The following is a 16,367-nucleotide window of genomic DNA, read 5'->3' as shown; positions in this document are numbered from 1 at the left end:
GTAATAATTTATAAAGTTAATTGCCATAGTGAAAATATGCTTGGGGCATTCATTTATGAATGATACCTTTTAAGATTTTGTTTCTTAAGGCAGAGTGGATGATTTTAGAACAAGTATTTTTATTTGGCACTGTGAGTGTCTTGACTTAATCGAGCTGCAAACTCAACGAGCGTTCTGGTGGGCCGCCCCGCCATGCCCTTGCGCAGGTACGGCACCTCATCCTTGTTGGACATGACCCCAGCTATATCCAAATGAGCCCAGTGAGAGGCAGTCACAAACTCCTTCAGGAATGCAGCAGCTGTGCATGCTCCTCCAGCCCTGTAGGAAACAGAAAGATGTATTGCTCCCAAAGCAGTTCCAACAGCACACACATTAAACAAATGGGTTGAAAGAAAGGGGCACATAGAAGGAGTTGGTTCATCTTACCTGCTGTACTTTCCAATGTTGCTCACATCTGCAAGAGGACAGTCTGTGACTTGTTTTGTGTAATGCTCAAAAAGAGGCATCCTCCAAACTCTGTCCCCTGTCAAAATGCTGGCCTGAAAAAAAAAAAAAAGATGTTTTGGGAATTTCTTTTTCTAACTGTACTTGTAAGCCCTGTTTTCATGCATGCTTCTTTTTGTTTAGGTTTTACCAGTCTAAAAATCTTCAGCCCAAGATATTAGGTTTTTGGAAATACATTGTTTGCAAAACAAAACAGGCAGTCCTGCTTTTTAGGTACTGTGGTGTCAGCCAAAAGGCAACATCAAAAGACTACATTTTTTATCTGTTTTCCTTTTCCCTGACAACAGAAATCCTTCCCCTCAGAGGCTTCCTTGATCCATCACACCTCAGCCACTCACAAGGCCTCTCTGAATTTCTGTACCTCTCTTGTTAATTATCTTTTTAACATAGACTAATTACTGCCAGTAGTCCAGAGTTTATGCAAATGTAGTGAGTTATCAGAACATGCAGATCCATGAGATGTTTGGTGTATGATATTACATCTCACTGAAGAGCTAGTAATTAATAGTCAACATTATTTTCAACTAAATATAGTACTGACATCATTCCTCTAAAATTTCAAAACATAGTAACATTCAGATTTGCATAAAGACTTTCAGTAGTGTACTAACTTTTCAATAAGACAAGTCAAATAAATCAGTATCACTGATTTATTGCTATTATGATTTAACGATAATGCAGGTGATCTACCTCATAGAGGTGAGTCCAAAGCCAAGATGAGTTTGTGAACACTCCAGTCGCAGCAGATCCCAATGCAACATCCATGGCACCTAAAGGAACACACCTTCAAGTTTACATGAAATAAGGCAAAGGTAGAACTGAGCTATTCCTTGCATCCTGACTCCTCACAGAACTTTCCACTTTTAATTCCCAGTGTCAGTAACAGGAATTTATCAGACTGCAGAACTTGAAGACTTTAGTATACTGATATTTTTGAAATTCTCAACATTTTTATTACATTGATATATTCTAAAAAACACAAGAAATCATAAAAATTATTCAGCTTTCCATGAAACTAAATTTTCTGATTTCAGATTGATATTTCTTAGAAATAGTTCTAAGATCATGTATTAAACAATAACATTATCGTCTAAAAAAACCCTAGATATTATTATTTTCATATAGAAAACACAAGTGAAAGGGCCTTTTCCAGTTTATAGACCTCTACAATTTTTGAGCTGATACTTTCTTTTTTGTGAATTTCACTTACATAGTCTTTTGCACATCATGTGTAAATTTACTTGATTAAATATTTAATTTATTAAAATAATCATTATCAAAATATTAAACCATAGGATTAGATATTTATCTATTTCATGCCTCAGAACTGCTTCTCTAATAGCAACACTTAATCCTTAGTGAGATGAAAATAAGGAAAAGTAGTTTAGCAAAATATGTCAAAGAAATTTCTATGGGAGCCCTCCTTCTTCCTGCTTGGTGCCCAAGGAACCCAGATAGGAATACTTTTATACAAGCCAACAATCTTAAAATCAGTTTCCCTTCTGTCTATTGAAATTCTCCACAGCATTTGAACTGGTAAAACTGATGGAACATAATTTAAGGCATTAGCAGAGAATCTATGTAAGCATAATTATTTTGCTTAACATATTAATTAAGCAACAGAGTAGAGTTCTGTCTGAATTACTCTTCCCTGTTTGCTTTTATTTCAGCTACAGTCACCTCACCCATGACAGCCTGTTAGTGAGTTCATGCATACAAAATTGCTGGTTTTAAATTTAAATTTACAACTTCATTATTATACAACTGTAGAGATGAAGCAATTAAAACACACTTCATAATGCCTAAAAGTATGCAAATTACACAAAAAATACTTCAGTCGAACAATTTCCCGGGGAATGATGACATTGTGGAGGCCTGAGCCAGCTCCCAGGGTGGGAGAACTGGCACTGGCAGGGTCAGAGCTCAGGCACCCAGCAAGGCCTTCAGGAACCTGCCTGGGCTCTGTGCCAGAGGGACTGGGCAGGACTCCTCCAAGAACATGTCACCACCTCTGCATCACACAGGCCTGGGAGCTGAGAGGGTTCAGCTCAGAGATGGAAGAAGCACTGGGAAACACTGTGCACAAACATTGATGTCTGTGTAGGTTTGCTTGCTCTGGGCTCCAGCTGGGCTGAGCCAACCCAACTTCATCTCCACTGCTGAGCATGTACCCTGCATGTCCCCTCCCCACTCCAGAGTCACACAAGCTGCTGTCCTGAAACATGTAAAATCATCTCATTGCCTTTGAATTAAAGGGGGGTGTATATACACAGCACAACTAATCCACAGCCCAACTAATGAGTAAGGCAAAACTGCTCAAAGTGAGCAGGGAAGGAACACTGCTTACCTGTTAATGTTGCAGCATTCACAATAGCCCTTGCATTAAAATTGTGGGCATAACAGAGAGCATCAGCTAACAGCAGTCTTCCTTCTGCATCTGTGTTATCTACCTTCAAAGGCAAAATCAGTAAAAAACAGATAAAGTACTGTCAACACCTCTTTCACTGATGTATTTCTCACATATTATCTTAAATAGCTGCTGGATAGAGATCCTAGAAACCTCAGGTAATGAAAATTTACTCAAACTACATTGTTGAAAAGAAGAAAGAAAAAATACAGCATTGATACACAGTTATGTGTATAAAGTAAAAGTGTATCTGTAGCTGACGTCAGTCATCCTTCAGCACTACAACCTCCTTGCATGCTGGGTCTCTGTACTGCTGGCTCCTCAGAAGAGCCTGGAGACTGGAGAGGTGTCTCAGGGGAGCACAGAGGCTGCAGCATGTGCTTGGAGCTACCAGCACTTACTTGCAGATTTCTTCTTGGTGGGGGAATACCCGCCCAGTCTTTTTCCCTCAAAGCAGAGGGTGACTGAACTCAGTTTGCAGAGATGAATGTCAAAAAAGAGGAAGGTTCAGCGAGTCAAAAGTGGCAGAATCACAGAAATTCAGACAAAAAGAAAGCCATCTACTTCTGCATTAAATCAGTTATCTACAGCACAAGGACCTTCAGTACAATTTAATCTCTTAGATGAGTATGGAACCATTTGTAATAAATATGAAATATGTATCTTGGGTACTGATTTGGCAGGCTTCTTTGGACCAAGAGCCCCTATGACTCAGAGTTCTGATTGTACTGAGCATTTTGGCAATGTAAGGACGGCGTTACATCAGCAGGAAACTGATGTCTTTCTCTGATGTCTTATTCCAGATAGCAAAGAATTTGCCTCAAGAGTCTGCTGGAAGCACTTATAGTTATTTATTTGGACTTAGAGCCTGTATTTATGAGCATTGTAACAACCTCTTGTGCCAAATGAGCTTTTCCAGTGTGCTCAATAAATGACCTTACTTTGCAGCTTTTCCTAGCAATTTATAAGACATGTCCCATCTCTTCAATCTATATTTGAAAAAATCCTACCATAGCAATTTCTAGTTAGTAACATGCTTCTTACAATTTTAAAAACAACATTTGCACTGCTTATCTATAAGGGTTTATTAAATGTACTCTGACTGCAGTCAACTTGGTTGATGAAACCAGTTCACTAAAAGTACCCAAATTTCAAGTTCCACATGCATACCTGTATTGTTTTCCCATTCTTGGCTCTAACTACATCTCCAGGCTTGTTTGCCTTACCACTGGGCATATTTTCACAGAGGGGTGCCAAACCTCAGAGAGAGAAAAAGAAAAGTGAACTACTTGTTTCCTTCTCAGAAAAGCTGTAGAAAAAACCTACTTAGATAAATGCCAAACACCTCCTTAAGAAAATAGTACAAGTTTAATTTTGAAATTGAAGTAAAAATTCAAGTTTTCCCAGTTGATGGAAGATACATGGTCCAGTTTTCAATCAGGGAAACTCCTCTGCATGATGCACCACCAGGCTCTCTCACCTACACTACTTTACCACTAAGGTTTTCTTCTACATTTTTTCCAGGCAAGTGATATCAGAGGAGAAATAAATGCTATTTTTTGTCTCCCATGTATAATTATTCACATGTAAAGGAACTTCTTTCTTTCTGAAATTAAAAACTTCTCAAATAAACACTGAGCCATTCAAGCTGTGCTCATTGTATAATGTCTAGAGTGGTCCAAGGACTTGTCACATAACTCCAGCCACACCAAGAACAACTAGAAATGAGCAAAACACAGGCTCAGTGTCAAAACTGCAACTATGACTGGGATCATGGAATGAACGAGGAATTTCACTCATAGAGAAAGCCTGCACCTGGCACAAGGTGCACAAGTGGAGCACCACTTTTCATGATGTACAGACGGGCTCCACTGCCAGCCCTTCCCATGGCACGCTTGGTGAGGAACTCCATGAGGATGTCCGTGGGCACCGCTGCCCTCTCCTGGCTGAAGCACAGAAGTGACTAAAGTACCAGGTTAACTCAAAGTCGAGCTTCTCAAACTAAAACTTATTGCACACCATGTGCCATGTCATTGCCAACTGGTCTTGCCACAGCGTCTGAATCAGCTCATTTAATTTTACCACTGTAGAAAAAATAAACTTTTTTTCAGGAAAGAAAAAATCATTGCACATGCATAAAGGCATCAGCAGACTGGTTTGGTTTGTTTTCGTTTTCTGCTAAGATATTCACCTAAGGAAACTAGAGCTGATCCCTCTTCCTGTTCAGTTGTGGCATGCACTTATGGAAGTAGCTCGGCACTCCTGACTCCTTTCCATTCTAACTGCTTATACAGAGATGCACATTCCTTCTTGTAATGAAGGATCAGGACTTTTACAAAGACTCATTGGAAGTATCTTTATTGACAAATATTTCTTGCTTAAGATGTAAAAATCATACCTTAAAAATCTTGATTTGGTGTTCTAATATTTTATTCAAGAACTGTAATTTTTTGATATGCCAGTAAAAATGGAAGAGAGATTGAGCAAGGGAATGAGCTAAGAGGATGTGCAAGAGTCCATGATGTTTGTATATGGCTTTTACCATTGCTAATACTAGAAAAACGCTCTCTCACAAAACCTTGTAGAACTAAGATTTTTGGGTTCTCCACACAAAAACACTTACCAATTATGTTCAAAGGCAGATTTAGAGCTGCTGCTGTCACAATGGCTGAGCAGACAGTTGCTGCCCCTCCCATGTCTGCTCTCATCGCATCCATGCCCGACGACGGCTTCAGTGAAATGCCACCGCTGGAACAAACAGCTCAAGTTCCATGTCACATACACTGGTGATGTTCTGTCCCTCAGTGTGTGTTAACACCAAATAGCAGTAAATGCTAGACCTGGGGCTCCAAGTACCTCTACAAGCCTAGTAAATAAACTGGAAGCAAGGTATCTGGGTTTTCATTTCAGATAAAATATTACCTCCTCCTAATTAGGAGACGATAAAAATCCAGGTAACTGCAGTGGAGTAACTCCTTGATCTTCATAATGGCAGTGCACGTAACAAACAAAAGAATACACTTGGTAAAAATCAACATATGGATGGGGAACTGACTGATAAATTCTTCAGCAGTATGTGACATGGCAAGTAGTTATAAGAAACTGCTGTGAAGAATGAACTATTTTCTATTTCTTTAAGCATCATCTAATGTCCAGTGACATACTGCAATTCTTAATATGCAAATCCTTCATCCACAGGTTTGTTCAAGACAAGAAAAGAAATAGCACCTTCTTTATTTTCTTTCCCTCTGAATTTCTTTCTTCCCCTTACAAGATGATGGCATATTAATTCCTACTTTGGTCAACTGATGTTATCTTATTGTCAGAAAAGGGAGCACAAGCTGCTATATAATGCAAGTTCAGTGGAATGGCATTGGAAGATGTGCTGAGCAAAGAAAAAGCATCTCCCTGTTGAACATGAATAGCAAGAAAGCATTTTCTCCCTCTAGTAATTAAAATATTGGCATACAAGCATACATACCTGTCAAATGTAACTCCTTTTCCTACAAATACCAATGGGGAGTCATCTTTATTGGCACTTCCTAAATAGTGAATCTCCAGAAAGATGGGAGGTTCAGCTGAACCCTTAGCTACACTCAGGAATGCTCCCATCTCTTGTGTTGTTATCCAAGACTCTGGTCTGGAATAGAAACATGTATTAGTTTCATTATTTTTCCCAGCTGGACACTTTGACCAAGGTGACTTTTTTTAAGATATGATTCTTGATGGTTTGTACACAAACCATTTCATTTTAGTTAGTTATTTTGGCAACTGTAGTTGAAATCCAACCACTACTACCTTTTTTGGTGAATCAGAAAAATACTTCCTCAGTTGATCTTTGATTTTTGTTTTGTTTTAAAAAACCCAACAAAACAACAGCTTGTCTATAGTTTCTGCATCAGAAACACTGATCTTTCGCTTCCTGTGAGGCTGTAGATGCTAAAGGTATATGAAGTAACAATATTGCAGCAGCTTACATTTAGTTTTCTGCTAGCAAGATTTCCTCCAGTCTTTTGTTTTCAACAAAATAGTCTCCAACACTTGCACAACCAGTATGCGCATTTCTACTATAGAGAAGAAAGTAGAAATTCAGGGGCGAGAGCACCAACTGTGCAAATTCACCTGCAAGGGCTTTTATAGCTCCATCTCACATTTTTAAAAACTATTAAAAAAATCCCAACAGTAACAGCAATAAATAGATGTTTTATTACCATATCCACACAAAAAAGCAAAGGTATGTAAAAACTCACTTGGGAAGAAAACAAAAGGTACTTAATATTAGCCCTCTATTCACTGAGGCTTCTTTTCACAGCACATGTGTTAATTAAGCAATAATTGACTGCATGGCTAATTGACAGTTAATGATTTTACTGCATCACAGTATCTTGCTTCCTCTGCAAACTAGCAGTTCATTTAACCCTCGACAACAGCCTGCAGTCTGGGCACCCCTCACACCTTTTCCCCAAACACTTCACCGTCTTTTGTCATTTGAAGTAGCAAAGGGAAAATGAGATTTGAATAACTTCAGATTTGAATAACCTGGAAGGTATCTTATCTCACTGTTATGGTCCTCTACCCTACAAAGGAATCATTTCCATGGAATTTACCTTATGTGGACCTTCACATTGCTGAAAGTTCTGAGCTTCTGTTCAATATGTTCAGCAAATTTGATTGGAGTTATATAATTAGCTGGAGCCTCCATGAGGTACCGAGCGAGGTTCTGCCCCTCAGCGTAGGTAACACCTTTTTGCCAGGCTTGACTTTCAGCACTGAACAGCAACACACAATGATCAGGATTATAGACATTTGCAAAAGTAAGAAAAGCATTCACATATTTTCTTTCTTAAAATGCAGTATCATTAATTTGGAGAAATTAAGAATATCAGTTATCTTGGTACAAGGACTTTAGTATAGTAACTCAGCTGTGGTTCTAGTCAGTGCCAAATACTTCAGAGAAAGCTAGGAGAATCCAAGAGTAGACAGATGGAAAATTATCTATCCAATTCATTAGGCCTTATCCTAATCCTTACTAATCAAAGGTTGCCTTAAATCCTTAAACACAAGGTTTAATACCCCTTCTGAAGTTTGTAATCACATTACTTTTAACAGCCTTTAAAGTTTTTATTTACCATATAAAATCTCCAATTCTGTTTCTCCCTTTACTGAAATATGGTTATGTGGTAAGAATGGAACTTGGATCTCATTTCTCAGTGCATTCAAGGCACTTCACAAAGAAATGACAGAACAAACATTCACAGAGCTGCCTGTGTAGGAAATGGGGAAGTCTCTCTGGTTACTTTGACAATGACCAGTACAAAACGTTTCATTTTACTGAGACAATTTACTTTATAAGTTATCACAAAGCAAGGCATTGAACAGGATTTTGCCTCTAAAAAGAGCAGGACAGTGATAGAGGAATGCAGGAGGAATATACAAATATTGCCTGGATATGGAAGGATCTGCCTCCAGATCCCACAGTTCTTTGTGCTCAGCAATAGAGTTTAAGGAAGAGGGGCACTCCTCATGACAGGAAGAGAGACTCAGGACTTAGCCTGAGGATGATGGACATACACAACTCCTTGGTAGCAGGCAGAACATATCTGAGGGTTCTGAGGGAGCTGGCTGGCATCACTGCAAGCCTAGGCTCTTTCAGTTTGAAAGGTAAAACTGAATGTGGTCCCTGATGACCCTGAGATCCCTGAAAAGGACAAATACGCATCTTTAAAAATGCCAAGGAGAATATGGGGAACTACAAGCCAGTTATCCTGGACTAATTCCTTGGAAGTTTGTAGAGAAAGTAATTTTGAAAGCCAGTTCTAGGTATATGAAGGACAAGATGGACACTGGGAACCATAATTTTAGATTTGCAGCAAATTCCTGATCAACTAAAATGAATTCTGTGATGAGAGAGTTTGTCACAGAGGACCACAATGGATGTAATTAACCTTAAAGGTCTTTTCCAGCCTTACCAACTCTGTGATTTTTCTTAACTTTAGCTAGGTTTTCAGACAGAGTCCTTGCAGACAAATTGAGAAAACATGAATTGAAGCAGGAGTGTGTTTGAACATGGACACATCTCAGAGCTGAACAGTAAGACAGTAACAGACAACAATCTCAAGATTCAACAAGAGAAAATGCAATAGGACACAAAGAAAAAAATTCACTATGAGTGTAGTTAAGTACTAGAACAGATGCTCCAGTGAGGTTGTGGAATTTTCAACTCAGGAGATATTTAAATGTGGACTAAACAAAGGCCAGACTTTAATGTTGTATGTAATGTCCACGTTATCCCTAATCCAAGCTGGAGTTGGACTGAATGACCTCCAGAAGTCTTTTCCAACCTAAATTACTATATAAAAAAAGTTACTTCCATAACTGGTCATAGGACCACCTGTGTTTTCAGGAAGTGTTTATTTAATACAAATTAAATCAGTTTCCAAACTATCTGCAGTGCTACAAAATAGGCAGAGTATTTTACATATAACTTATCAAAACATGCTTAATCAAGATGCTTCCACTTTATTTCACTAACTTCTTTGTAAGGAAGAACTTGTTCCTGCTTAAAGTACATACAGGGAATTCCTCTCCCCTGCAGGACAGAATATCCTACACCAGATATCCAAAGTCCACTCCAATAATTGTTCTAAAACCAAAAGCCCCGGTTCTACTTTCTGCTCTCAGTAAGTGATGTCTGTTTAGAGAGCAGAACAACCCAGGCTTCTCTTCTTGCATTAAACTCTGTGAATGAAAATATAACAAATGAACTATGTAAAATATATCTATAGCACATTGGTCTGGTGTCAGTTAGCATTTCTTGATTCTCCAAAGGATTTATCCATTTATGGAATTTGAAATACCTCTTCTGGTATTTACAGATACAGATTTGAAATACCTCCTCTCCACAGTTCTGGTACACAATACCAACAGAAGTCCTAGTATATCACAACTTTTCTTTGGGTAGCTTTTACTTTTTACTTTTATCCTGGTTCTTCTTTTCTATGAAGCAGCATTTATTTATCCTTAACCTCTGAATATGGCATCAAAACACATGGAACAAACACGATAAATATACCTGAGATGTAAGATACTTCAGGAAATTCAAATGAGCGGGAGGTAAGAAGAGTACTGTTGCTACCCCTATTCTTTCAGTTTTGTTTTTCTCAAGCACAAACATGCCATGCATACAGTTTTATAAACAAGCAAACAAACAGAAGAATAAATAGGCAATCTCTCCTTTGCCATCACCTTCCATGAAGCTGAGGAGTAACTACAGGTTTCTTTTTTTGCTTCAGCTCATTATATTCATGCAATCCAAGGACAGCACCTTCTGCCGCTGCTTGTGCATCTCCACAGGGGTCAACTTCCACACAAGGGATCTCCAGGTCCTGGATCTGCCTGCAGCCAACTAAATGATACAGCACAGAACTGAAGGCCAAATAAAAAATACAGAACAGCAAAACAGCTGTCTGAGGTGATCAATGGGACATTGCAAGGAAAAAACAATTTTAACTAGAGATAGCTGAGTTTATAAATAAGTCAGTCAAATCATGCAGTAGAAGAATTAAAAATGCTTATGTCCATATACTGGAAATTTTTTACTAAAATATCAATTGGTAAATTATAATTATTAAAATGTTTCACAAGAATATAAAAGGAAAGATCACAGTTGTTCTGATTCCTTAAAGCTCATTCTATAGCAAAGCAAGGCTCTATCATTCTGGAGTGCTATGAATTATAGCTATCTACAGGTATCAGAAATTTGCCATAATTTAGATTTTTGCTAAGAATATGACTGTTCTTTTCTTCCAGATGAGTTTATATATACTTTCATAAACAATGTATTCCATAAATTCTATTTTGCTCCTAAATAATTTAACAATGTTTTATGTCAGCTACAAAGTGAACATTAATTAACCATGTTAATGGCAGCTACAGGCTAGCACTTTGGACAAACAGCTGTCATCCAATCAGACACTTAGATGCAACAATCATCCTTGATTAAGATAAGCCCTCTCTGTCTTCAACAAATAACATACTGAATCATAGTACTGATGTTGTGAAAGATATTAATTTATAACACAAATATCTTAGTTATTATATAAGTGTGCATACTTAAATATAGATATTTATATAAAATAGATATAATATATGTGTGTACTTAAGTAGAGAGTGACCATAAAGTCAATTGGTGAGGCTCCTGGGCTCCAAAATACTAATTAGACTAATTTCAATATCACACTGTTTAGGAAAGTTATTTGATATAATTCACTTCAGTCACCTGTCTTCAGATTTGATTTAAATTCCTGATAACTCCTTGCTCACTAAGGAAGAATTTCCATCAGTATCAGTGACAAGTAAATGCATTTACCAAACCATGCAGTAAGTTGTGCATTTCAAAACAAAGGCATACCTAGACTTGGTCTTCAAAAGTGGAACATGCTGCACAACTGCAACTGCTTTACAGACAAAATGCCTAAAAAATTTTAAAGATATTTAACCTGCAACAGCCGTACGGATGTTTTCTTTGCCTTCATTCCAGTTTTCTTGTTCGTTTATTCCAGCATTCTTCTTACCCAAGCCAACTACCACCACACTTGGAAAGTCCTAGATGAAGCCAACACAAAAATGGATTAATTTTCCCCATTGTTACAGCCACAGCAGAGTTGTTTAAAAGACTTTACTTTCCAAATCAAATCAAGCAAAGCATTAAAATAGATGCAGTACTTTTTCTATATCAGGCACTTTCCATTAAGAATGCCTGCATGGTGCTGCTGTGCTGTGCTCCCAAAAATTTGCCACAGGCATGCAAGTCAGTTATTCTGTTGCCCAGTTCAGAATCATGTGCATTGCACATGGCAGGCAGGGCTTTATGCTCAACACTTGGTAAATCTGGGCACCCAAGGGCAAGCCTAAGAGTCCTTGGAAAGCACATCCAGCTTCCAAGCTGTAAGAAAGGATAGACCTTAACTGGAGAATCATAACCCTTTCTGGCACAGTGCTATATTCAAGAAAATAAAATCACTTCAAAAGCTCAGTGTGTTAGCTCATCTCAGGAGTTCTGCTGGCAAGATTTGCCAGGTAGCAAACCGAAGCTGCACAAGGGTAGACCTCTCCAGAGCTCAGGAAAACAATGTAGCACAGCAGACTACATGCTTGCCTTGTAAGCTGCATGCAAGTGGAAGGAAAGAAACAATGGAATTAAAGGAGACTTTTAAGAGTGAAGTCAAATTTGTATAAAGCTCCAAGCTATATATGTGAACACAGATAATGTTCCTATAACTCTTAAGAAAAAATTAAGTTAATGTTAGGCTTTCCCATCGCTGTCAGCCTCGAACAATCAGCTGTCAAACTGCTACACTGTAGTAAAGCCCTTTAGTCTGCAAAATGCTGAAGCTTGTGTTAGCTTTCTGGAAAATCTGTGATATCAGTTAACGTTCTCCTGTCTTCTATTGCAGAGATTTGCTACTCACTTCAGAGCCCATCCTGTACGCAGAACTGGGACCTTCAGTGCACTCAACTTCCATGAAATTTCTGAGAGCCTTTTACCAAGTCCGGTGTCACCTGTGTGGGGTGTCCTCACAGGAATTTATACATGGTAGGCAATTCTCACTACAAATGGATTTATTTCAGATTATTGAAATAGCCTTAATGTAAGATTTGGTTACTTAGAGAGGAACAACTAATGTCACATCACATGCCTTGCCTTACTAGGCCTCCAAAAAGGCACAGATCATGCCATATTGGTCAGCTTCACATATGTGCATTAGTTCTATCCCAGCTTCTCAAGTGGAACTAAAAGCCTGACTTTGAGCAGATGAATCCTCATCTCATAGCCTTGTGTTCTATCATGCCTGTGCAGAAAAAAGTCCTGCTTGAAGAACAGTCCCATAACTTGTTTTCAGAGGTTTCAAGCACCTGACTTAAAACCTCTGGCAAAAGCCTATGAAGGGACTACCTTGTCTGAAAACTGTCAGGTCTGGAAGGTCTTTGCACCTATCAGTAACTCCTCACAGACTCACCCCTCCTGGACACAGGAGGCATGGAAGTCAGATCCAAAACTGCCATGCTTTAGCTCATTCAGGAAGCAGCTACTCAGAGCACAGCACCTTTGGGGCAGACTTGTTCACATCCTCTCCATTTGCAGCACCATGGAGGGAGTGCAGAAATGTGCAAAAGGCTGTGCAAACATGGGCAGTGCAGAACAGGAGTTGAAACAGTCAAGAAGAGGGAAGAAGAGCCAGCCACTTATACAAGCAGAGCAGTGAACTCAGCATAAAATTAGATGTAAGAACAAACTTCACACATCAATCAATTAGCACACAAAACCACAAAGTTCATACCTGATGCAAACCATGAAATATACGTGTTTTGCCTTTCTTCAAAGGTGGCCCACATCTAGGACACAAAAAGATTCTTTTAATACAGAAGGCCTTACTTGTGATCAACCTTACAGTACTGCATTTACTCCACAACCACACAGTGTGCAACACATGTACTCGGATGCTTGGCTCTGTGCTTGTTCAGAGAAGAGGACAGCTACCATGAAATTTTTGCATGTTTGCTCAGTGATTGGTTTTATCATGGGAGCTCCCGTCCAAACTGCGGAAGCAAATACCTGCTTCACAGGTATTACACAGACAGTAATAACAAAAAATATAATTCCTACTGGTATTTGTAGGTACTTTAGTCCATTTCAGAAGCTTATCACACACTTACAGGGAGAGAAGTGCTCTCAGCTTTCCAGACACAAGCCTATCAAAAGCATCTCCCGCACTAGTGAACTGGGCAGCACCATCGGCCTTTTCACTAGAGTAGACTCCCAGAACAAGACCCTAGAAAAGAACACGCGTTAACGTAAACAACACGAAATTTAGAGACCCATCAGAGAGTCAGCGAGCACAGTTTTCAAACTATTGCTAATTCTCTATGTATTTATCTCAGTTTTTGAATTTATTGAACATGATGCGTAGAATAACACTTCTGTAAACCAAGATCAACTACAACTACTTTAGAGTGTGAAAAAGAAGTCAGATACAGCATAAGTGAACTTACAATAATTTTGCCGATCACATAAAGACAATAACTCTTCCAATCAGTAATTTTAAGTACAAAAGAGCTTCTCCCCACCAGCGCAGACGCCCAGTCTGGCACCCCCAAGAGAAGCGGAGGGAGCCGCATCGCTCCTGACTCAGCTCCGGGGGGCACACGGGGGGCTCAGCCGAGAGCCGAGCGGAGGAAGGGACACACAACCCCGGCTCCCCGCTCACCTTCCCGGCCGTGTCACGGCTGTAGCCCCGCGGCGAGGGGCCCTGCGCCGAGCAGCTGCAGGCCCGCGGCACGTCCCGGGCGAGGCGGCGCGCAGCCCCGCTCCGCACGCAGGGCAGCAGCATGGCAGCGGGCGCGGCACCGAGCACGCAGCGGCAGGCAAGGCAGCACGGAGGGGAGGGGAGGGGAAAGGAGCAGCGGGGCCGGGCCCGGCGCGCACAGCGCCTCATCAGCCGGCGCCGCGAGGGGCGGTGCGCGGCGGCCGCGGGGGAGGGCCGGGACGGAGAACGGGGACGGAGAGCGGGGCCCGGAGCGCTCCCGAGCGGGGATGGAGAGATGGGGATGGAGAGCAGAGCCCCGGAGCGCTCCCGAGCGGGCATCCCGCGGGACGGCGGCGAGGGTTTCTTCACAGTCCGGCACTGTGAAAAATGCATGTATTTTATGATTGGCTTTTCGCAAATATTAAAATGAATATTATATGTGTTGTGTTAGAAAGTAATGCTGTGTTAATTATCTTAAGTAGTGTGTTAAATACAGTTTTAGGTTACAAAAAATGTTAAAATAGAAACTATGCTATGTAGGATACTTTTTTAAAAGAAAGTACTCACAGCGAGATAGCAGCCACAGGACACCTACATCTTTCAGAGAAAAAGAATTTATTGCCCTCTTATCAGAAGAAACGAACTTCTTCCCGCATCGAAGGCGTTGTTAGGATTCAGAGGAAGATGACGATGACCAGACAGAATCCTCTATTTGAAGGGAATTTATGCATCATGTATGAAGTGTATGAATATGGAACAGGCTATTGCTTTTAAGGGTTAATCCTTTGTTAATGGGGGTCCTTTTTCGTGCCAGAGCTGCCCAGAAAAAGGTACCCGGACGTCCGTAACTCTTTGTCTCTATTGTCTCATATTGTCCTAATTCAAATTGTCCAAATTATTATTACTCTAATTGCATTACTGTTTTTATAACCATTTTATTACTATTAAACTTTTAAAATTTTAAAAACAAGTGATTGGCGTTTTTCACAGGCATCATTCGTGCGAGGGGGCGGCTCAGCTTCACAGTGGATTTTTGCCCTCTCGTGGCATGTTCTAGATAGGTGGTCGTACTTCTCTCGGGGGTTTATCACAGATTTAGGCAGCCCTAGTCCGTGTACTTAATTTGCATATTGAAGATTAAAATGTGAATTATTTAGGAAAAATAAAACTTTATTGCAAACACATATTACTGTAACAATTTCAGGCTGAAATTACAGAAAAATAAAAATGTGGCAAATGAAAAAAACACAAAACAATGAGAATTACTGTGGTTACATTCTGTCAGGAAAGTTCAGAGCAGAATACAGGGTCATTGCTGTAATATCAGAAGTAGATTTATGGTGAGCAAAAGCACTGCATGGAAAAGAACTGGTTGGAGTTTACTGACAATTATTGTATTGTTAGTCTGAAGAGCATTGAACATGCACTGGATTTTAATTTCAGGTGATTGAGACATTTTTTTGTTTCTTTCCCTGCCCCTGAAGTGTAAAGCATAGATTTTAAGTATTTCATTTAAATATGTAAGAATAAGACACCTTCTGACAATGTGTATAACAATGTTTGCTTTTCCATACATCCTTAAGTGGAGTTACACTGTTAGATGAGCAGAACATGATGTAGAAGGAGCTGAGCCTCTTCTCTAGGAGTCCATTGCACTTCCCACCTCACAGCTTTTTCCATGAAGTGGTACAGAGACAAATAACATGTTTTATTAAGGACAGCAGCACTCAGAAACAATGACTGAAGAAAATTGCATCCAATTTGATTTATCTTGTAAAAATACATATTTTTAACATTAAACCACAATATTATTTAAATAATCAGAGTGGTAATTCATTTTCAGCTTCATTTATTTTGGCAAAGCTCTTGGACAATGAATCGGTTTTTAGTTCTTGAACTCCATAGCTTCTCCACATTCATGTAGTTTCTAGATATTATTCTGTACATACAAATTAAGTGAGTATTTCTGGGATATATGAAGTTGTCTTGAATTTTATGGAAAGACAGGATTGGACCCATAATATCTTCAAAGTTCTGGGTAGATATTATTCATAAATATTCTCATCTGGGATTTCAAATCTTCCAAGGTAAGAAATGCCCCCAGAGAAGTGCTCATTTCTACATGTTGAGCATGCATATGATCAGATACA

General features: G+C 39.6%; 1 protein-coding gene across 1 annotated transcript; it reads right to left on the bottom strand.

Annotated features, from left to right (window-relative positions):
* Positions 1–99: 99 nt before the first annotated feature.
* Positions 100–14,409, bottom strand: LAP3 (leucine aminopeptidase 3). The gene is made up of 13 exons (XM_064711844.1): positions 14,179–14,409; positions 13,628–13,743; positions 13,252–13,306; positions 11,410–11,515; positions 10,157–10,316; positions 7,519–7,680; positions 6,393–6,551; positions 5,535–5,659; positions 4,082–4,170; positions 2,852–2,954; positions 1,195–1,274; positions 427–539; positions 100–318 (listed from the first exon to the last, which is right to left on the bottom strand). Exons 1-13 carry the CDS (start codon positions 14,404–14,406, stop codon positions 120–122), a joined length of 1,695 nt encoding a protein of 564 aa, XP_064567914.1. The 5' UTR covers positions 14,407–14,409; the 3' UTR covers positions 100–119.
* Between the last annotated feature and the right edge of the window lie 1,958 nt (positions 14,410–16,367).

This window comes from Zonotrichia leucophrys, chromosome 4 (assembly GCF_028769735.1).
Source record: "Zonotrichia leucophrys gambelii isolate GWCS_2022_RI chromosome 4, RI_Zleu_2.0, whole genome shotgun sequence".
In the NCBI taxonomy this organism is placed as follows: Eukaryota; Metazoa; Chordata; class Aves; order Passeriformes; family Passerellidae; genus Zonotrichia; species Zonotrichia leucophrys.
This window is presented reverse-complemented; position numbering and strand designations above follow the sequence as displayed.